Source organism: Cnephaeus nilssonii (genome assembly GCF_951640355.1).
Source record: "Cnephaeus nilssonii genome assembly, chromosome: 5".
Taxonomy (NCBI): Eukaryota; Metazoa; Chordata; class Mammalia; order Chiroptera; family Vespertilionidae; genus Cnephaeus; species Cnephaeus nilssonii.
This window is the reverse complement of record NC_137076.1, coordinates 31,019,658-31,041,725: the sequence shown is the minus strand read 5'-3', so window position 1 is coordinate 31,041,725 and position 22,068 is coordinate 31,019,658. Positions and strand designations below refer to the sequence as shown.

At 49.4% G+C, this 22,068-nt stretch overlaps 1 protein-coding gene across 5 annotated transcripts in view; it reads left to right on the top strand.

Moving 5' to 3' along the window:
• The first annotated feature begins 11,186 nt into the window (after positions 1–11,186).
• DOT1L (DOT1 like histone lysine methyltransferase) overlaps positions 11,187–22,068 on the top strand; it is a 66,558-nt gene continuing 55,676 nt past the window's right edge. For all 5 annotated transcript variants that reach the window (XM_079770906.1, XM_079770904.1, XM_079770907.1 and 2 more), the window contains exon 1: positions 11,187–11,531. In XM_079770906.1, the coding sequence (XP_079627032.1) occupies positions 11,451–11,531 (81 nt within the window). In that variant the 5' untranslated portion in view covers positions 11,187–11,450. The remainder of the gene's footprint in view (positions 11,532–22,068) is intronic.

The window sequence follows — 22,068 nt, the reverse complement described above, 5'->3', positions numbered from 1 at the left end:
AGCCCGCAACCCAGACATGTGCCCTGATCGGGTAACCTTTTGGTACATGGGATGATGCTCAACCAACTGAGCCACACTGGCCAGTGCCAATAAAACTTTACTTATAAAAACAAGGGGTGGGATGGATTAGACCCTGTCTTAAACCAACCCTTCTTAGGAGAGAAGGAATGGGCCTTTAAAACATCCCAAAAGGGCCTCAAGGTCTGGAGGCTTTCATCCTTACCCTCTCACTGCTATTAGAACATCATGAGGTACAAAAGCCTGGCTCACCTACTGTGAGATGAGACCACAGACAGCAGGGATGAGCCCTTTAGATCAGTCAGCCTGCAAGTGGCCTACTAAATGACCCCACATATGTGAGTGGTAAGACTAGCAGAACTGCCCCGCTGGGCCCAGTCCAAATTGCTGATCTACAGAACAAGGGGTGAATTGAACAATGGTTGTGTAAATCCTAGCCAGGGGGACAGGGATGTGTGCTCTGACAGCTCTACCAGGAAGCCCTGCAAACTCACATGGCAAAGGATGTGCACAGTCCTATTGTAGGAGATTTGCATAGTCGGGAGCAGCAATTTCCTCCTCCCTCCCACTGCTGACCACTGTAATGCGTTTCTTGAGTCAGGAAGAGCCTACTTACATGCAAGCATATGTTAAGTATACTTAAATACAAACATCAGCTTGTTCTGAATCTTTTTTCACCTAACATCACATCCTGTCATGCACATCCTTCTCCATGTGGACGTCTTTCCAAAGTTAAGTCTGCTGGATGAGCTTACTAGTAAACCCTGCATACAGATTTATAACACTTCTTTCCGGCTGACACAAAGGCATCTGTGCCTCCAGTTGCGCCAAGAATGATCTCATTGACCCCAGGACAAAACAAATGAGGCAACAGGAATACAGTAAGGGAAGCCTCACAGGGTTATAGATTTCTACGGCACAAGCCTACCCTTGTCTGCAAAGCTGGTCAGGTGAGTGTGATTCTATGTGCTACCTCTGTTTTGTTTTGTATTTGAATTATGTAGGTTTCAGGTGTACAATTCTATCATGCATTATCTGCATATTATATTGTTTACCACACCAAGCATTGTTGTTTTTTAATTGCAACAAAATGCACATAACATTTATCATCTTAACCATTTTTCAGTGCACAGCTCAGTGGCATTAAGTACATTTACAGTGTTGTGCAACCATCCCCACCATCCATCTCCAAACTTTCTCATTTTCCCAAACTGACACTCTGTCCCCATTAAACTCTAATTCCCTTTCCCTAGCCCCTGGCACCAGCTACCCACTGTCTGTCTCTATGGATTTGACTCCCCTAGGGACCTCCTATGAGTGGAATCACACAATATTTATCCTTTTATGTCTGGCTTATGTCACTGAGCCTAACATCCTCAAGGTTCATCCATGTTGTAGCATGGGTCAGAATTCCCTTTTTCTTTATGACTGAACTAGAGGCCTGTTGCACAAAGATTCGTGCAATAGGCCTTCCTTCCCCTGGCTGCTGGCACCGGTTTTCCTCCGGCACCCGGGACCCAGGCCTTCACTCCGGCCACAGCAGAGAAGCCAAGCCTCTTCAGTCTTCAGTCGTCTTAAGTCTTCGCTTAGGCCGGAGCCCTCAGTCTTTGCTCCGCGACTGCATATGCAAATTAACCTGACATCTTTGGTGGGTTAATTTGCATACACACTCCTGATTGGCTGGTGGGTATTGTGGAGGTACGGTCAATTTGCATATTTCTCTTTTATTAGTGTACTAGGGGCCGGGTGCACGAAATTCGTGCACTGGGGAGGGGTCCCTCAGCCCAACCTGCCCCCTGTCACATACTGGGAGCCATCAGGGGATGTCCTATGGATGGCTTAAGCCCACTCCCCATTGGGAGTGGACCTAAACCGCAGTCTGGCTTCCCTTTGCTTGAGGCGACCTGGCTGATCAGGGGAAGGTGCCCGCCCCATCTCCCCTCTGCTGCAGCCGCCCAGGTATTTTCATCAACACAGACCCCAGTCCTTTCACCATGAAAAAATGACAACTTTCTTTAAGCATTTTCAAGATGTGTCTTTCATAGAATATGACATTTCTTTATTTTTCTTTTTATCCTCACCTGAGGATATGTTTCCATTGATTTTTTCCCCTTCCCTCTGATTCCATGCTCAGCCCCTTTCCAAGCCAAAAGCCTCCTCCCCAGGTTTAGGCTTGGGAAGGGGTTCCCCCCAGCACCTCCCCAAGCTTAAAGCCTCCACCCCAGGTTTAGGCTTGGGAAGGGGTGCCCCCTCCACCTCTGATCTCAGGCTCTGCCCCTTCTTAAGCCTAAAGACTCCACCCCAGGCTTTAGGCTTGGGAAGGGGACCCCCGCCCCTCCGATGGCAGGCTGAGCCCCTTCCCAAGCCTAAAACCTCTGCCTGATGGCTGGCTGGGAGTGACCTGGGTGCTGAGGAGGTTGCCCGGACCCAGGTATGTATGCAAATTAACTGCCATCTTGGTTGGGTTAATTTGCATACTCACCTGATTGGCTGGTGGGCGTGGCTTGGTGTAGCGAAGGTGTGGTCAATTTGCATATTACTCTTTTATTAGGTAGGATATAATATTCTAGTGTGTGGATGGACCACATTTTTTTTTAATATATATTTTATTGATTTTTTACAGAGAGGAAGGGAGAGGGATAGAGAGCTAGAAACATCGATGAGAGAGAAACATCGACCAGCTGCCTCCTGCACACCCCCCACTGGGGATATGCCCACAACCAATGTACATGCCCTCGACCGGAATCGAACCTGGGACCCCTCAGTCCGCAGACCGACGCTCTATCCACTGAGCCAAACCGGTTTTGGCGGACCACATTTTTTTTTAAAATTTTATTTTATTATTATTTTTTTAATGTTTTTTTTTTATTTTTATTGATTTTTTACAGAGAGGAAGAGAGAGGGATAGAGAGTTAGAAATATCGATCAGCTGCCTCCTGCACACACCCTACTGGGGATGTGCCTGCAACCAAGGCACATGCCCTTGACCGGAATCGAACCCGGGACCCTCCAGTCCGCAGGCCGATGCTCTATCCACTGAGCCAAACCGGTTTCGGCGATGGACCATTTTATTCATTCATCTCTTAATGGAAATTTGGGTGTTCCTGTCTTTTGAGTACTGTGAATAATGCGTTTATAAACATTGTGGTACAAGTATCTGAGTCTCTGTTTTCTATTCTTTTGGCTGTATACCTAGGAGTGGAATCAGTGAACCATACAGTTTAACTGCGTTTAACTTTTCCAGGAACTGCCAGGCTGTTTTCCACAGTAGCTGCACCATTTACACTCCCACTGACCCAGACCTGGTTTTATGTTATTCTTTTTATTTGAGGGGTGACATACATATAAAAAGGACACAAGTGCACTGACCTTAAGTGACTAGCTTAATAAATTGTATCTCTCTCTCAAAGTAACCACCACCCAGACCACAATATAGAACATATGCAGCCTCCCGGAAGTCCCATATGCCCCTTCCCAGTCAACACCCCCGGAGACAACCTGTCTGACTTACCACTCAATGGTTTTTCCTGTTTCTGAACTTTGTGGCTGACATTTATCTAATCCAGTGTGTGTGTGTCAGTAGTTCCCTCCTTTTCAATGCCACGTGGTATCCCTTTGTAAGAAGATACAATTTATTCCATTCTTCTCTGGAAGGACATTTAAATCGTTTCCAGTTGCTGGCTATGGTGAATAAAGCATTGGGAACATTCTAGTGCACATCTTTCAGTGGTGAAATAGAAACTTATTTTTCTTGGGTGTACCCCCATAAGGGAAACTGCTAAGATACGGAGTCCATGTAGTTAGCTCTTGTGGGTCCTGCTGAACAGTGGTCCAATGTGGCTACTCCAATTTTCACTCCCACCAGCAATGCATGGGAGTTCTGATGACTTTCCATCATGGCAAACACTAGATATTATCAGTCTCTTTAATTTTGGCTCTTTGGGGGACAGGAATGTCCACCATGCTTTAAAAGACAATAGTGACCAGGTAGGTGATCAAGATTAACATCATCAGTCATAAGTCCTGTTGATGGCATGTACCCTTGATGTGACATGATGAGAAGAGCATTTTATCTGCTGGGGTCCAAATCCCATAATGCCAGTCTAATTGTAAGAAAAATGTCAGGGGGAAAAAATCACAAACAAATTGAGGGACAAAATACCTGACCAGTACTTCTCAAAACTTTCAAGGTATCAAAATCCAGGAAAGTCTGAGAAATTGTCACAGCTTAGAGGAGACTGGGACAGAAAAAGATGTTAGGAAAAAACTAAGGACATTCAAATAAAGTCTGGACTTTATTTTATTATTATTTTAAAAAATATTTTTATTGATTTGAGAGAGGAAGGGAGAGGGAGAGAGAATCATTGATTGGCTGACTCCTGCATGCCTCCCACTGGGGATCGAGCCCACAACCAGGGCATGTGCCCTGACTGGGAACCGAACTGTGACCTCCTGGTTCCTAGGTCAACACTCAACCATCTTTTTAAATATATATATATATATATATTTTATTAATTTCAGAGAGGAAGGAAGAGGGAGAGAGAGATAGAAACATCAATGATGAAAGAATCATTGATTGGCTGCCTCCTGCATGCTCCACACAGGGGATGGAGCCTGCAACCTGAGCATGTGCCCTTGACCTGAATCGAACTTGGGACCCTTTAGTCTGCAGATCGACACTCTGTCGACTGAGCCAAACTGGCTAGGGCTCAACCATCATTTTTTGATGTTATATCACAACTAGGCAAGTGGTAGTTTCTTTTTTTTATTCCTCACCCAAGGATATTTTTCCATTGATTTTTAAAGAGAGTGTAAGAAAGAGGGAAAGACAGAGAGAAACATTGATGTGAAAGAAACACATCAATTGGTTGCTTCCTGCACGCGCCCTGACCAGGTGGGCCGGGGAGGAACCTGCAACTGAAGTACGTGCCCTTGACCGGAATCGAACCCGGGACCCTTCAGTCCGCAGGCTGACACTCTATCCACTGAGCCAAACTGGCTAGGGCTAAAGTCTGGACTTTAGTTAAAAAATAATGTATTTAGATTGGTCGCTTAGTTTCCACAAATGTATCATACTAATGTGGCATGTTACAAATAAGAGGAGCCCTGGCCGGTGTGGCTCAGTGGTAGAGCATCGGCCCTCACACTGAAACATCGTGGGTTTGATTCCTAGTCAAGGGCACATTACCTTGGTTGCAGGTCTATCCCAGACAACCAATCAATGTGTTTCTCACATTGATGTTTCTCTCTCTCTCTCCCCACTTTCTTACCTCCCTTCCATTCTCTCTAAGAATCAATGGAAAAAATATCCTCAGGTGAGGATTAATTAAAAAATAAAATAAATACTAGTAAAATAAGGGGAAATGGGTACAGGGCCTGCAGGTATAGGAACACTACCCAATCTTTACTACTTTTTGGTAAAGAGTATTTATCAAAGATAATACTGTAGCCGAGGCCGGTTTGGCTCAGTGGATAGAGCGTAGGTCTGTGGACTGAAGGGTCCCAGGTTCGATTCCAGTCAAGGGCATGTGCATTGGTTGCAGGCACATCTCCAGTAGAGGGTGTGCAGGAGGCAGCTGGTCGATGTTTCTCTCTCATCGATGTTTCTAGCTCTCTATCCCTCTCCCTTCCTCTCTGTAAAAAATCAATAAAATTGTCTTTATAAAAAAAAAAAAGATAATACTGTAGCCCAACTGGCATGGCTCAGTGGTTGAGCGTTGACCTGTGAACCAGGAGGTCACGGTTCAATTCCAGGTCAGGGCATATGCCTGCCTGGGTTGCAGCTCAATCACCACTGGGGGCCATGCAGGAGGCAGCTAATCAGTGATTTTCTCTCATCATTAATGTTTCTATCTCTCTGAAATCAATTTAAAAAAATTTTTAAAGAGAATACTGTAATGTATTTCCTTGGTTTGAACATGCCTGGGCTTCTTTTCACTTTTACATTTTTGACATCTGGATGTATGCATTTTAAAAATATATATATTTTTATTGATTTCAGAGAGAAAGGGAGCAAGCATATGAGCCTAACCAGCGGTTAAGGACAAAAGGGGGGTGGGGGCATGTGTGGGGAGGAGTGTGGGCTGGGAATGGGGGGATGAGGACAAATATGTGATACCTTAATCAATAAAGAAATTTAAAAAAAAAGAGAGAGAAAGGGAGAGGGAGATAGAGATAGAAACATCAATGATGAGAGAGAATCATTGCAAGTGTGACATCCAGACTTCCCAGTCTGCAGGGCCGACCTCTATCCACTGAGCCAAACCAGCTAGGACTGGATGTATGCATTTTACAAGCAATAACAAAAGACTGTTCCCAGCCCCTGGGCAAGTGTGGGTTGTGAGCAGGGGGTTTGCTCTGGAGCTGAGAACAAGACAATGGAGGAAGTGTGATACCTCCTGAAGTATTTAGAGCCACAGGAGAGGATGGGCCAGGTCACTTGGGAACTGACTCCAACCCGACCGCTGCCCGGACCTTTTCTGTTGGATGTGACTGTTTGGGGAGTCCAACAGCCAAGCATCTGTGTCTTGTACCTGAGGACACTTCCGGGACTGTGTAGGGTAAAAATGCCTGGGAATTCATACCTTCACCAAGTCCACCCCAAAAGAACTGATAGGAGTTGGTAGAGAAGTACCCCAGTTCCCTCGCCTTTCCCTGGTGGGCTAATTCCAAGGTGTGTGCACCAGTCCCTCTGATGGTGAAGCTCCGATTGCCCCCTGTGGCAGCAGGCCTGAGAATCACCCTTTTTTGCTGCCTTCTCTTCCTTTGTGTCACCGCCCACCACACCGTGCTGTTGTCTGCACTTCTCAAATTAGTAACCTGCACTCAAGCCCTTGTTTTTAGCATCTCCAGGGAACTCAACCTGCGATGGGACTGTGACCATGATGAGAGGAAATATTCTGGAAAGAGATGCACAGGGGGTCGATAGATAGACCATCATAACTGGGGTCCAATTCCACCATTTCATGGAGTGGCAGGTGGGATGGGCATGGCATTTGTCATTTCACCCACAAAACTTGTCTGATCCCCACTGGGCTGCTCCATTCCAGGTAATCTCAGGATATAGAGGTGACCAGGATAGAGTCCCGGTCCTCACTGGATTCTGCAGGAACCAACTAGTCAGAACAATGTTAGAGCTAGGTCTCCTGATGTTGGTACTGGGTCATTCTCTGTGGGTGTGACCTGGGCACGGTGGGGTGTTGAGCAGCATCTCTGGCACCCACCCACTAGATGCCAGAGTACTGACAACCACAGGTATCCTCAGTGGTCCCTGGGAGCAGTCACCCTGGTGAAAACAGCTGTGCTGAAGCTGCCAGTATGGCCCTGGGTGATCTCAGCCTCTTTAGGGTCAGTGCCTGCACTGAAAGCTGTCCCTCACCCTGGCTGGCTTGGCTCAGTGGATAGGACATCAGCCTGCGGACTGGAGGGTCCCAGGTTCATTTCCGGCCAGGGGCACATGCCTGGGTTGCGGGCTCTATCCCTGGTGGTGGGGGGTGTGCAGGAGGCAGCCAATCGATGATTCTCTCTCATCATTGATGTTACTATCTCACTCTCCTTCTCCCTTACTCTCTGAAATCAATAAATATATTTAAAAAAAAAGAAAGCTGTCCCTCTTTCCACCCCTCTCCCTGCGACATGACCCCTGTATAATAAATTACATCTTCTCCGTTCATTGTTCACTATTCTCCCTAGACATCCTCATCCACTCTCTTAGCTGGTATGTCCCCAGCATTCAGATGAGTGTCAGCTATGTAGTAGGTACTTAATAAACACTAGTTGGATAAAGGGTTGAACAAAGGCATGAGTGGATGAATAAATAAAGGGTTACAATGAAGGAAGGAAGGAGGGGAAGATTTCCTTTCTGCCTGTGTGGTGGATGGAAGATCAGGAAAAGGGTTTATCCTAAATGGAGGGACCCACCATCCAGTTTGCCTGGGACCAAGAGGTTTCCTGGATTTCTAGTCTGAAGGCTGAGACAGTGTTGGGCAAACTGAGATGGCTGGTCACCCTACCTAACTGCAATAACAACTACAACAGCAAGTGTGACAGCAAATAACTTATTGATTAGGCACTGTTCTAGCTTTCCATATTAATTCATTCAATCCTCACAAACATCCTCATGTCGGGACTGTTAGTAGCAGCTGTTTGTCAGAGGTTAAGTGTTTTATCCAAGAACCCAGGCAGGGAAGGGTGGGCCAGGACTGGAAGTGTGGCGGCATAGGGAGATACAAGGCATATCCTGGGACCTGGCCTTGTTGGGAGAGGTACAGGAAGGTTCTGGAGAAAGTGAGGGAAGTGACACTAGAAGGAGGAGTCTAAGGAAGAATATTCCATGCAGGGGAATAGCACTATTGATGGCCCTGGGCCCAAGGTCCCATCAAGCCAGGGCTTGCTTTGACATCCCTCACGGGGAGGAGTTGGACAGGAGCAGCTGCTGTGAGCCACTCTCTGGTTGGCTGCCTGAGTCAGGGTCTGAGAGGACCCGGGGGTCTCTGCAGAAAGTGAGGGGAAGTAGAGAAGGGGAGGAGGGAATTAGAAGGAGGAGGGGAAGGAAGAAGGGAGAGAGAGAGAGAGGGGAGGGAGCCGGAGATGTGAGGGAGGAGGAGAGAGAGGGAGTTTCCTGAGCTACTGGCTCCAGCTGCTGTGTCTTATGGGATGAAAGCTTAAAATAGCTCCTAGTTCAGGGAGCCTGGGAGCTAGGGAATCCAACTGATTGGCTCCTCTCCCTGGTAGGAGGAGGGGTGGCTCTGAGCTTTGGGTTTCTCAGGCTGAGGTGGGCGTACTGAGCAGGGACAGAGTAGGGACCCCAAACTCACGGGCCAGCGTCCCCGTGAGTTTGACAGGCTTGCAGGTCCTTAATCCACAAAGCTGAACATTCCCAGCTGTGAACATCCCTGTGTAACCCCCACCCCCACTCCAAGGTAACCACTAACCTGACTGTAACCTCTGTCAGTGGGCCTTGGTTGGGATTTCACACAAATGGAAGCAGCTACATCTCCTCCTTCAGATCTGGTCCCTTTCTATCAGCATTGCTGGTGAGAATCACCCACAGGAGTGTGTGTGCTGCAGGGCTCCACGCTCAGCCTTCCCCCCTCAAGCCTATGTGACCCTGGGTACTTTGCTGCACATCTCTGGCCCTCAGGCACCTCCTCTGGGGAGTGCAGCATCACCTCCCTTCCTGGGCAGTTGTGACACTTATGTGAGATACTGAAAAGACAAGCGGTTGGGTCCCTAGCTGCACAGATCCAACATACAAATATAATACATATACAATATATTCACACACATATGTACATATTTGCAATGCATATACACAGATATATAAATATATAGCTGGCAATTGTCACAGTCAGGTAGCTGTGTTAGTAAGGATGTCTAAACAGAATCCATGGAATGTGTGTGTGCATGTACATGCATATATACATATATATAATACATATACACACCTGTATATATAAGTATGTGTGTAATATACAATATGATACACGTATAATATATACATACATACATATATACTTATATGTCTATAAGTGCTTAATGTATACTATATAAGTATATAGCATATATTTACAACATATATATACAGTATATAAAAATGTCAGTATGTAGATACATGTTTATATGTATAATATACACATATATACCTATATACTATATATACACATAAATATATAGGTGTGTATATACAGTATGTTTACATGTATAATATATACACATACATACAATATGCAATATACACTGAGTGGCCAGATTATTCTGATCTCTGAACGCGTAATAATCTGGCCACTCAGTGTATATCCTACATAATAAAAGGCTAATATGCAAATTGTCCCCTCGACCAGGAGTTCAACCAGCAGGCAGGCCGGCCAACTGCCCATGTCCCCTCCCCCTGGCCAGGCTGGCCGGACCCCACCCATGCATAAATTCATGCACCAGGCCTCCAATATATATATATATATTGAGTGGCCAGATTATTATGTGTCCAGAGATCATAATAATCTGGCCACTCAATGTATATACACACATATACACTATGTATATATGCACACATAAATATGTGTGTATATTCACTATGTATACATACACACTATTACACACATACATATATAGAGAGTTTTACATAAAGGTGTTGGCTCACCTGATGGTGCTGCCATCAGGTCAGAAACCTCCAGCGCAGGGCCACAGCTGGAAACCCAGGGAAGAGCTGATGTTGCAGCTGGAGTCCTCAGGCCTTTGAGGCAGAGTTCCCTCTTTCTAGGAAACTTCATTTTCTTCTTCCAAGACATTCGACTGTTTGGATCAGGTCCACCCACATGTGTCTGTCACAAGTTCCTTTACACAAAGTCCGCTGGTTTCAGTGTTAATCTCATTTGAAAATACCTAGGGACCACATCTGGGATAAAGTTCGCAGGCATAGCAAACACTAAGATTAACCATCCCGTGGCATTTATGACACTTGCTTTATATTCCCCCATGACCACTGTCAGCTAAACCGGCAGCTGTGTGGGCAGGTGACTTCTTCCTTGCCAGCACTGAGTGCCCAAGGTCTGGGCCTAGCAGATGCTCAATAAGAAGCATTCCTGCCCTAACCAGTTTGGCTCAATGGATAGAGCTTTGGCCTGCGGACTGAAAGGTCCCAGGTTTGATTCTGGTCAAGGGCATGTACCTTGGTTGCCGGCACATCCCCAGTAGGAGGTGTGCAGGAGGCAGCTGATTGATGTTTCTCTCTCATCGATGTTTCTAACTCTCTATCCTTCTCCCTTCCTCTCTGTAAAAAATCAATAAAATATATTTAAAAAAATAAAAAGCATTCCTGTTGAGCGAGTTCTGTACTTCGAGCTGGAGCGGAGACCTGGACTCTGTCCATTATATGTAATAAAGAATTATGGCTTTATTATGGGGAGAAGGGGGGCCTTCTTTCAAGGACGGGGCTCGAACCCGCCACCCCAGACCCCGCGGGTTTCCCTGGGTCCCAGCATCAGCGGGCTGGGGCGGCCGAGGACAGCCGAGGACGCGCGTGCGTGCGTCCGTGCGGGAGAGTCCATGGGGCGGGAGAGCAGGGGAGGCACGGGCGGCGCGGCGGGCGGGGCAGCGGGCGTGCGCCACCGCCTCGCGCCGGGCTCCCCCTGCACGCGCGTGGCGAGTGGTTCGGTCCTGTTCCCGGCTCATTGTGTTCGTCTCACGCCGGCCCAAGATGGCGGCGGCGCTGGAGGCCCAGGTCCTGTGACCACAAAAAGGGAGCCGGGAGCTGGACGGGAGCGTGGCGGCGGCGGCGGCGGCGGCGGCGGCCGAGGCCCAGGCCGGGCCCCCTCTCCTCAGCCTCCCGCCCTCCCGCCCGCCCTCCTTTACACTCCCGCCCCGCCCCCGCTGGCGGCGCCCCGCCCCTCCCCCAACCGCCCGACTAGCATGGTGCGGCAGCCGCGCGCGCCGACATGGGGGAGAAGCTGGAGCTGAGGCTCAAGTCGCCCGTGGGGGCCGAGCCCGCCGTCTATCCGTGGCCGCTGCCGGTCTACGTGAGTACCACCCTCTCCTCCCCTCCTGCCGCCCCTTCCCCCAGTACCCCGCTCTCCGCGGAGCGCGCTGGGGGTCCACCGAGCAACGGAACGACTCGATTCCATAAACACTCCTGGGGACCCTCCCTTCCTGCCTGCCGGGGGTCTCCGCGGCCAGACCCCGCGCCTCCGAAAGGCGCCCGCGCCCGGGCTGCGGTCGCCTGTGCGGGGCTGGGACCCCGGTCATCCGGGCCGGGGTGGCTGGCGAACTTGCCTTCCCGTGTTTCATGTTCTGACATTCAGGGTTTCTTTTTTGCTTTCTTTCCTTTTTTCTTTTTCTTTTTGTAGTTTATTCTTTGAGCTGTCAGTGGGCTCCGCTTTATTTTTATGTTTGAGGGCATCTTTTCCTTCTCCCTCCCCCGAGTTGTTTTTTGTTTGTTTTGCTTTCGGCAGTTTGCCCCCCTAATCTTGAGTGGCAGGACTGGCCAGATCAGGATGAGGCTTTCTGTACAGTAATCTCAACGGTGGGCTGGCCGGCCCCTTGGATAGGAGGCTTTCTGTCCCCAATCTCGAGTGACCCTTGGAAAATGACAGGTCGAGCGGAAATTTACAAAGTTGTCCCCTGGGTGATTCTATAAATGCAGGGCGCGGGGTGGGCGCCTCGGCCTCTCGCCCTTGAGTGCGGTGTGGTGTGTGTCTGTGTCGGTGTCCCTGCGTCCACTCTCCGGCCGGGCAGTGTGCCGTCGTGAGGGAAAACGCAGCAGGCGCCATGGGCGGGCGTCTTTGGGGCGCCCTTTCGCGCGCCTGTCTTGCGGGGCGGGAGGGGGGGGTGACAGGGGCGGGGCCTCCAGGGGGCCCGGCGGGGAAGCCCGTGCTCCCCGCCCCTCGCACGCCCTGGGAGTGTGTCAGTTTTTGGAAACATCGCACCAGGGGCGGGGTTGGGACACTGGGACCGCCCGGGGGCTGGTGTCTGAGGTTTTTTTCCTGGTTTCCAGCCTGCCATGCGCATGAGCGCTTTGGAGTTTTGCTCATCCCGAACCCGGAGGTGAGGTCGAGTCCAGCTCTGGCTTTTCCGGTGTGTGTCCTGCGGGCGACTTGAGCAGTGGGCAGGGTGGGGAGCCCTCCAAAGCTAGAGAAAACAGAGTGGGAGTCCCTGTGGCTGTCGAGTGCATTGTTTAAAATGTAATTATCTTTAGTGGCATGTAGTATAATTCACTTTTTTTTAGGGTACAGTTCTAGGGGTTTTTGACAGATCCATGGCGATCAGACTGCAAAACAATCACGTCATTTCTCAGTGTCCCTTCTGCTGCCCTTTGCCACCAACCGTCCTCCACCTTCTGGCAATCACTAACCTCCTCTCTATCCCTACAGTTTTTCCTTTTCCAGAAAGTTAAGGTCAATGGACTAAACAGCACAGAGCCTTTTGATTCTGGCTGCTTCTGCTTAGAAAAACATACCCGAGACTCATCCATGTTGTAGTGGATCTAAAAAGTAACTCCTGCCTGGCTGGCGTGGCTCAGTGGTTGAGCATCGACCTATGAACCAGGAGGTCATGGTTCGATTTCTGGTCAGGGCATATGCCTGGGTTTCAGGCTTGATCCCAGTGTGAGGCATGCAGGAGGCAGCAGATCAATGATTCTCTCTCATCATTGATGTTTCTCTCTCTCTCACTTCTCTCCCTTCCTTTCTGAAATTAATAAAAATATTTTTTTAAATAATAATAATAATAAAAGTAACTCCTTTTTCTGGCTGTGTATCCCATTGATCCATAGGCTGCTGGTGGCAGGACACTTGGGATATTTCCAGTTTGGAGGGGATTACATATAAAGCTGCTCTAAACATCCTCAGACAGGTTTTTATGTGAACTTGGGTTTCACTTCTCTTGGGAAATGCTTAGGAACAGCATGGGGGTCTGGTGGGGAGGGCTGTACTGAGTGTACAATGAACATTTGTGTACCTTACAAATTGGTATTTTTGAACATGGGAAGAATTGAAACCACTGTGACCCAGCACCCAGGCATTATATACTAAGGTGAAAATTTACCCAGAGACACTCATGTTGTTTCTATCACCTGCTTTTATTCAGGTGGAGCAAGGCCACAAGGATTTGTAAACCTTGTAAATAAGGCCTCCTGGGTTGGGACCTGGCTTTCTAGTGGCAGGTGTTTCTGAACTACAGAGCATCTTTCCCTTGCTGGCCCTGGCCTCACTTGGCAGGAGATGGGGGTGTGCTGCCCACCTGGCCTTGTGTGCCACCTCATGTCAGCAGGTCCCTTTCTGGTGTGGCTGTCCCACTGCCAGGCCAGTCCAGTGAAATTCGCAGCTAGCTGCCAGGGCTCGCAACAGCCTTACTTTGTAGTGACGTCTGTCAATCTCCCATTTCCCCACTGAGGAATTTTGCTTTTCATGGGAAATGAGGGGGCAGTACTTATAGAGTTTTTATTTTGTGATGACTCAATGATGAATACATGAAGAAAGTGGGCTACTTCAGAAGCTTCACTTTTTGGAAGGTCAGATTACTCATGTGACCACACAGTTGAAATGACTGAGCTTACTTGTTCACTGATTCATTTCTAGTGTTCCTGGAGGCCACAGAGAATAGTAGACAATGTTCTTATTCTCAAGAAACTTACAGATGAAGGAAGGTGAATGATGTATAAACATAAAAGTTAGCAGAGCTATCGTAGCCCTGTATATAGGGTCAGCGGAGGTTCCAGAGGGGAGGAGCTACCACTCTTGTCCTGGGGGAGGTGTGGGTGGATTCTCTGAGGAGGGGCATCTGTAGGAGGAAGTGCAAACAGCCACAAAGGCCACACTCAGAAGTGTCCAGCCTAGGAAACTCAGCTTTTGTGCAATTGGCAAACATGAGGGGGGAGACCCAGCACATTCTGTTCCTTCAGTAACTGAGTTTCTAATACCCACTTGCAGTTCACAGTGGCATAATTTCTAAAGCAGGATGGCCCTTCTTGGGTGGGAAACTAGGTCTCAGCTCAGAAGGGAGTAAATGGCATCTTGGATTGCTGGGTGGCAGGGCAAGAATATTAGAGAGGAGGATGTGCAGGGGTCCGTCACCTGGGTGACTTAATAAGGCTGTGGGCGGGGGAAGCAGCCTCAGTGTGACTGTCTCCACCCTCAGCTTCCTACCCAGAGCCCACAGTTCTCTGATGAGTGCCCTCTGAGTAGTCATGCCCTTAATGCTGGCAATGAGTAATAGCTGAGTGGGCCGGCCAAGTGAGCCAGCCATCCTGTGACTCAGAAGATATTTTCTGATCTGACCTCTGCCTGCGTGAATCCTACCTAATCCAAGTTCAGGGGGAAGGCAGATTAACCCTTCCATGGCTTTATGTTGTTGAAATAGCCTATGTAAAAGGGGAAGGGATGATCCAAAAAGTCTGGCGTTCCACATGTGGCTGTTAGTTTTCATACTCTAGTCCCTAAAATCCAAATGCCTACTGCGAACTCTGATCCTAATGAGTGGGAGCTGGAGGGAGTCAGGGGGGCCCCAGAAACTTTGGACATTCACTAGGGAGGAGGAGGCAGAGCTACAGGGACCTGCCCACCCAGTCTCCCTGTGGGAACTCCATCCTTTTTTTCTTAAACTTTTTATTTTGAGATAATTGTGGATTCTTGTGCAGCCATAAGAAATAACACAGATACACCCCACAGTGTGTTCTCTTTACCCAGTTTCCCTCAATGGTGACATCTTACACGACTAGAGAATAATATGTAATTACTAGGGGCCCAGTGCACGAATTTGTGTACCTTGAAAGGAACTGTGGGCCCCGAGGCTGCAGTGGGCACAGGCGCAGGTCTCGGCCCATCCTCTGCACTCCCTCCCGGCACCTCCCGCCATGACCCTGGCCCCCTATCTGCCTGCAGCCCTGCTCCTGCCGCTGCTACTCCCACGGGCTGACTGACAGTGCTGGCCCTGCTCGCATCCGCTGACGGCATAGAGCTATTGGGGCCGGCGCCAGCAGCGAGTGTGAGCCGTGGCTACTGCCCCGGTCGCCTCTCAGGAGCAGGGGAACGTGAAGAAGCCCTGAGGGGCGATCAGGGCCAGCAGCTGCCACTCGTACCCGCCAGTGGTGCCGAGCAATTGGGGCTAGCGCTGGGCGCCGGCAGTGGGTGTGAGTAGGGCCGGCACCGGCAGCAGGTGCAAGCACCTGGCAGGACCATGGCGCATGGGAGCAAAGAATTTTCAGTAACCACCAGAGGCTTGCCCTAATGACAGCGACTGGTGTCCCGCCTTGGTCTGGCGCCCCTGCTCACCTGTTCCACCTTCCTGCCTTAGCCGAAGCCCGCCATGTTCCGCGCTCTGCCACCTGCTGCCGATGCCCACCATAGAAACATCAATGTTCCATGCGCAACCCCTGGTGGTCATCACGTGTCATAGCGACCAGTTGTTCAGTTGTTCCACCATTCGGTCTATTTGCATATTAGGGTTTTATATCCTATCTAATAAAAGAGTAATATGCAAATTAACCATCACTCCGCTATACCCACAAGCCACGCCCACAAGCTAATCAGGAGCAAATATGCAAATAAACCCAACCAAGATGGCTACAGCCACAGAGAGCAGGAGGTAGGCTTGGGTTCCCCGGCGATGGAGGAAGCCAAGCTTTCCGAACACCCTGGCCGGCTTAGGCCTCCACTCAAGGCTACAAAGTTTCAATTATAGAAGATACATAAATCCCAACAGAAATGGCTGCCACCACGGAGCAAGCAGAAGGCTTGGCTCCGCTCCAGGCTACAAAGTTTCAATTGTAGAAGATAAATAAACCCCAGATACCAGGGCCTCCGCTTGGGTCACTGGGGGGCATGGCCAGCCTGCAAACCACCACAGGCCCCTTGCCTAGGCCGCCCCACGCCCCAAGGGAACCCCCACCCTGATCCGGGACACCCTTCAGGGCAAACCAGCCGGCCCCCACCCATGCAGCAGGTCTCTATCCTATCTAATAAAAGAGTAATATGCAGATTGACCATCACTCCAACACACAAGATGGCTGCCCCCATGTGGACACAAGATGGCCAGCAGGGGAGGGCATTTGGGAGGGACCAGGCCTGCAAGGGAGGGCAGTTGTGGGTGATCAGGCCAGCAGGGGAGGGCAGTTGGGAGGGACCAGGCCTGCAAAGGAGGGCAGTTGGGGGCGATCAAGCCTGCAGGGGAGGGCAGTTAGGGGTGACCAAGCTGGCAGAGGAGGGAAGTTGGGGGCAACCAGGCCTGCAGGGAATGGCAGTTGGGAGGGACCCAGGCCTGCTGGGGAGAGCAGTTGGGGGGGACCAGGCCTGCAGGGGAGGGCAGTTAGGGGTGACCAAGCCTGCAGGGGAGGGCAGTTAGGGGCAAACAGGCTTGCAAGGGAACAGTTAAGCATCAATCAGGCTGGCAGGGGAGTGGTTAGGGGGTGATCAGGCTGAAAGGCAGAAGCGGTTAGGGGAAATCAGGAAGGCAGGCAGGCGAGCAGTTGGAAGCCAGCAGTCCTAAATTGTGAGAGAGGGGATGGGATTGGGTCTAAATGGGCAGTCAGACATCCCTCGAGGGTCCCAGATTGGAGAGGGTGCAGGCTGGGCTGAGGGACATACCGCGCCCCCGTGCACGAATTTCGTGCACTGGGCCTCTAGTATATAGATATTCATCTAATTCCAGAAGCCCTGTCCCTATCAGCAGTCACTCCCACCCACCTCCCCAGCCCCTAGCAACCACTAACCCTATTCCCATCTCTGGACTTGCCTATTCTGGATATTTCACATAAATGGAGTCTGGCTTCTCTCAATGAACATCATGTTCAAGTTTTATCCACTTAGCTAGTTCAGTGCTTCACTCCTTTTCCTGGCTGCGTAATATCCCCCTATAAGGACAGGTCAAGTTGTGGGGTCTTGAGGCCCTGGTGAGGCATTCATTTGGCCTTCATTCTGGGGGTGGGGATGACCCCAGATGAACTGGTGTGGCACTAATAGTGACCACTTGCTGGAGGTAGAAATATTTGGAATTTTCAGGGGCACAGTGTGTCTTGGTTTTCCAGATCCAAGTTGAGTTTCTGCCCACCACTTGGTGGCAGGGCCTCGTGTGTGAGTTCTCCTGGTCAGAGGGGTCTCATCAGTCCTTGTGCTGTCTCTTTCTCCTCATACCCTTGGCTTCAGGCTGCAGTGGTCTGTGGTAATAAATTATTTTCTCTGATGAGGACAAGAAAAGTTTTCGGGATAAAATTTTGGTCATCATGCCCCACTGTCCCACTGGTGTCACGTCTCGATAGCCACTTTATGAAGACCTTCATTATCCAGTCGCTGGGCACTTGTAGAGGGACTTCTTTTTTTTTAATATATATTTTTATTGATTTCAGAGAAGAAGAGAGAGTTAGAAACATCAATGATGAGAGAGAATCATTGATCGGCTGCCTCCTGCACGCCCCATACCGGGGCATGTACCCTGACAAGGAATCCAACTGTGACCTCCTGTTCATAGGTCGACACTTAACCACCAAGCCACACCGGCCAGGCTAGAGGGACTTCTTTAGAGGCAGGGCACCTTAGACTGTTACTGATGGGCTAGTTTTCTTGTTTGTTTAAATATATATGTATATATATATATATATATATATATATATATATATATATTTTAATTGATTTCAGAGAGGGAGAGATATAGAAACATCAATGATAAGAAAGAACTATTTTTCAAAAACAGATTTTTATTGATTTCAGAGAGGAAGGGAGAGAAAGAGAGAGATAGAAACATCAATGATGAGAGAGAATCATTGATTGGCTGCCTCCTGTACGTTTCCCATTGGGGATCAAGCCCGCAACCCGGGCATGTGCCCTTGACCAGAATTGAACCTGGGACCTTTCAGTCACAGGCCAACGCTCTATCCACTGAGCCAAACCAGCTAGGGTGAGAACTATTGATTGGCTGCCCCCTACATGTCCCCCACCAGGGATCGAGCCCACAACTGCAACCTGGGCATGTGCCCTGACCAGGAATTGAACCGCTCAACCACTGAGCCACACCAACTGGGCTGATGGGCTAGTTTTTAAAAAAATATATTTTATTGATTTTTTTACGGAGAGGAAGGGAGAGGGATAGAGAGTTAGAAACATCAGTGAGAGAGAAACACCGATCAGCTGCCTTCTGTACACTCCCTACTGGGGATGTGCCCGCAACAAAGGTACATGCCCTTGACCAGAATCGAACCTGGGACCCCTCAGTCCACAGGCTGATGCTCTATCCACTGAGCAAACCAGTTAGGGCTGATGGGCTAGTTTTATTAAAGCAACTGAAGTTTTCTTGTTAAGACCAGAGCTTTGGTCTTAGCTATGTCCCCTGGGGCTATAGGTGGCACTTGTCCTCTAGTGGAGATCTAAGCCCCCTTTCCACATCTTTCCTGACCTTCGACCTTCGAAAGACCCAGAGCACAGGGCATTCCATGCCTGGTCCCAGCTCTGCAAGGATGCAGGCTCTCTATAGACCTCATGTTTAGGGTCAGACCTCAAAATGTTCCATCAGTTACAGAGGTGGAATGAGGTATGCGAGGTGACCCCTGGTGGGACTAGCACATGAGCCACATGTGCAATTTCAGCATTTATAGTAGCCATGTTTAAAAAGTCAAAAGAAGCAGGTGAGATCAGTTTTCATAATGTATTTTATTTAACTATGACCAAAATACAAGCATTTCAACTTGTAATTACAAAGTTAAGAACAACTTTTTTTGATATGTATTCTAAGTCTTTGAAATTAGTGTGTGTTTTGTACTTAGAGCATTGCTTTATCTAGACTAGCCCATATCAAGTGCCTCATAACCCTAGGTGGCCTGTGGCTGCCATGGGGATGGCATATTTCTAGATCCCTCTTCCTCCCAACCACAGAGCTTATTAGCATGCAGGATTGTGGGACTGTGTTTGCATAGCGGGTGCCACTATCCGAATGAGGTCCAGGGGCCTAGCTGCTCGCTTGCTCAGTGGGTTGGGCGTTCATGAAAACCAGTGGTGCTAGGATGGTGTTGGTTTGGGGCTTCCTTGTCCCATGGAGTTGGGGGATGTGGGGGCTGCAGGTCTGGTGGGTAGGGTGTGTGTTGATGTAGCTCTGTCCTCCGGCCAGCCTGTTTGTCACCTGGCTTATGCAAGTCAGAGTTGGCACTGAGCATCAGTGGCTGGGGCAGTGTGGCCCTGCAAGGAGAGGTGCCACAGGGGTGGCAGCAGGAGATGAGTCTTCCAACCTGGTAAGTCACTGCTGGCCGTTCTCTCAGCTCTGTCTTTTGTCTGAGCAGAAGACATTCCCTAACAGTGGGAGGAAGGGCAGGTCAGAGCTGGACCAGCCCTGTGACAGTGCCAACTCAGCACCCTCCTTTCTGCAGAGCAGCATTAGCCACCCTTTTTGTCCCCTTATGTAATGTGACATTATTTTGGGGGCCACGTAAGCATAGTTTGTAAAACTAGTGAGCTCAAAAGCAGTGATTGGGTGGACTTGACTTTTTCTGCAGCTTCTGGGAGTGCGTTCACTGTGATTGAGACCTCTTGCCTCACTGTCCCTTCTCTCCTTGTGCTGCCCTCTGTCCCAGATGGCAGGCCCAGAGTCCTGGTATTCATTGCTGTGTGGACTTCGGCATTGTGAGCCTGGGAGTTCATCTCCATGGGGCAGATCTCTCCCTGGGTGGGTACGTGAGAGCAGAGTCTGGCAGCAGGACTGGGACAAACAGGAGGGCTTTCCAGCACAGACATGTCCCCACAGGGTCCAGTGTACAGATGAGAGAGCCATGAGCAGGGGTTATACAACCTGTCTGAGATCCATTTCTAGAAGCAGCACTGTTGGATTCAAAGTCCATTCTGTCCTGCTCACAAACCTCCCTGCAGAAGGACTTCTCTTGGTTAATGCTCAAGTTTAAGTGTTGCCTTAAACTTGCGAACCATATTTGAATGAGGCACTTGCATTTTCCTCTTGTCTCAAACCCCACACATCTGGCCACCCTCAGCCCATCTGACCTACCATCTTTGCCCCAGGCACCACATCGGCCAGGTTTCTTGAAGACCTGACCTCTAACTGCCCATTCTACGTCCCATCAGTACCTGCTCTCTGCCCATTCCTCCTCTGCTCCAGCCATTTGCCAGTTGTTTTTTTGCTCTTAATTTGTTTGGACATGTGGCTTCTATGTTTGGGGTCCTACATATTTTGAACTAGTTAACGTGCTATCATGATCAATACTTGAGTCGATCATCTAAAGGATAAACCATAAACTACGCACTCTCGCTCCCACCTAAGCAGCAGAGTGCTTCAGGCCCAATTAATGCACTTAGCATAATCTGTAAGTCTGCCACCCAGTCCTACTCCAGGTGCACCTGTACACCAGGAAGTGGGGAGTGGGGTGGTGAAGAAAAGGCCAAGTGTGGGACAGGCACCCACTGGACCTGGTGCTGCCCCTCCCCCGCAGCCTTCGGTCACACCCTCTGGATTTCCCTCTGGGACTGAGTTTTCTGGATGCCTGTTGACAGAGTATAAGTGCACCACCTCCCGTCTCACTCCTCCAGCCAGACCTCTGCTCATCAAAACCCTGCCATTAAAACACTCAGAGAGCCCTAGCTTGTTTGGCTCTGTGTATAGAGTGTTGGCCTGTGGACTAAAGCAGCGGTCGCCAACCTTTCGGTGGTCCGTGGACCACTGGTTGGCGACCACTGGACTAAAGGGTCCTAGTTTCAATTCCAGCCAAGGGCACATGCCTGGGTTGTGGGCTCGATCCCCAGTAGGGGATGTGCAGGAGGCAGTCAATCAATGATTCTCTCTCATCATTGATGTTTCTATCTCTCTATCCCTTTCCCTTCCTCTCTGAAATCAATAAAAATATTTTAAAAAACCCAAGACAAAAAATCATCCAGAGATGCCAAGATTGCATCCCTGGTCAGGGCACATACAAGAATCAACCAATGAATACATAAATAAGTGGAACAACAGATCACTGTTTTTCTCTCTCTCTCCCTACCTCTCTCTCTCTAAAACTAGTAAATTAAAACAAACAAAAATACAGCCAGAGAGACCACCTGTATGTGCCATCACCCTGCCTTTAACATCTCGTCTCTTTTGTTCTCCATGTTTTAAAACTGTTCATACATCATATTCCTCATGTCTGTCCACAGCATCCATCTACCCCTGTGCTTGCCTCAGCTGGTTCCACTGTCCATGTAGCCCCCATGAGTGGGCCTCCTATGCAGTGGCTGCTCGTGGGATAGTCAGCAATGGCCTATCCTGAATCCACATGGTCTGTACCAGGGACCATTTTGTTTGACTTGCTTTGGCCTCAGGGACCATGTGTGATGGAAGTGACCTGGCACCTCCACCCCAGGGCACCAGAGTTGTGTGGAGCCACCAGAAAAGAAGGCAGCACCCTGAGAGATCAGGGATCAGGAGCCCTTGCTGCAGGATACTCCCTGCCCCCCTGCCTAGGTAGTCCGCTTGATTGTTTTGGGGGTATTTTCAGTCAGTTATCTTCACTTCCCCCTAGGAGAGATAGGAGAATGCTTTCCCACCTGCCAGCTTTTGCTCCATCAGAAGGGAGTCCCTGGGAATTTGTTAGGAATG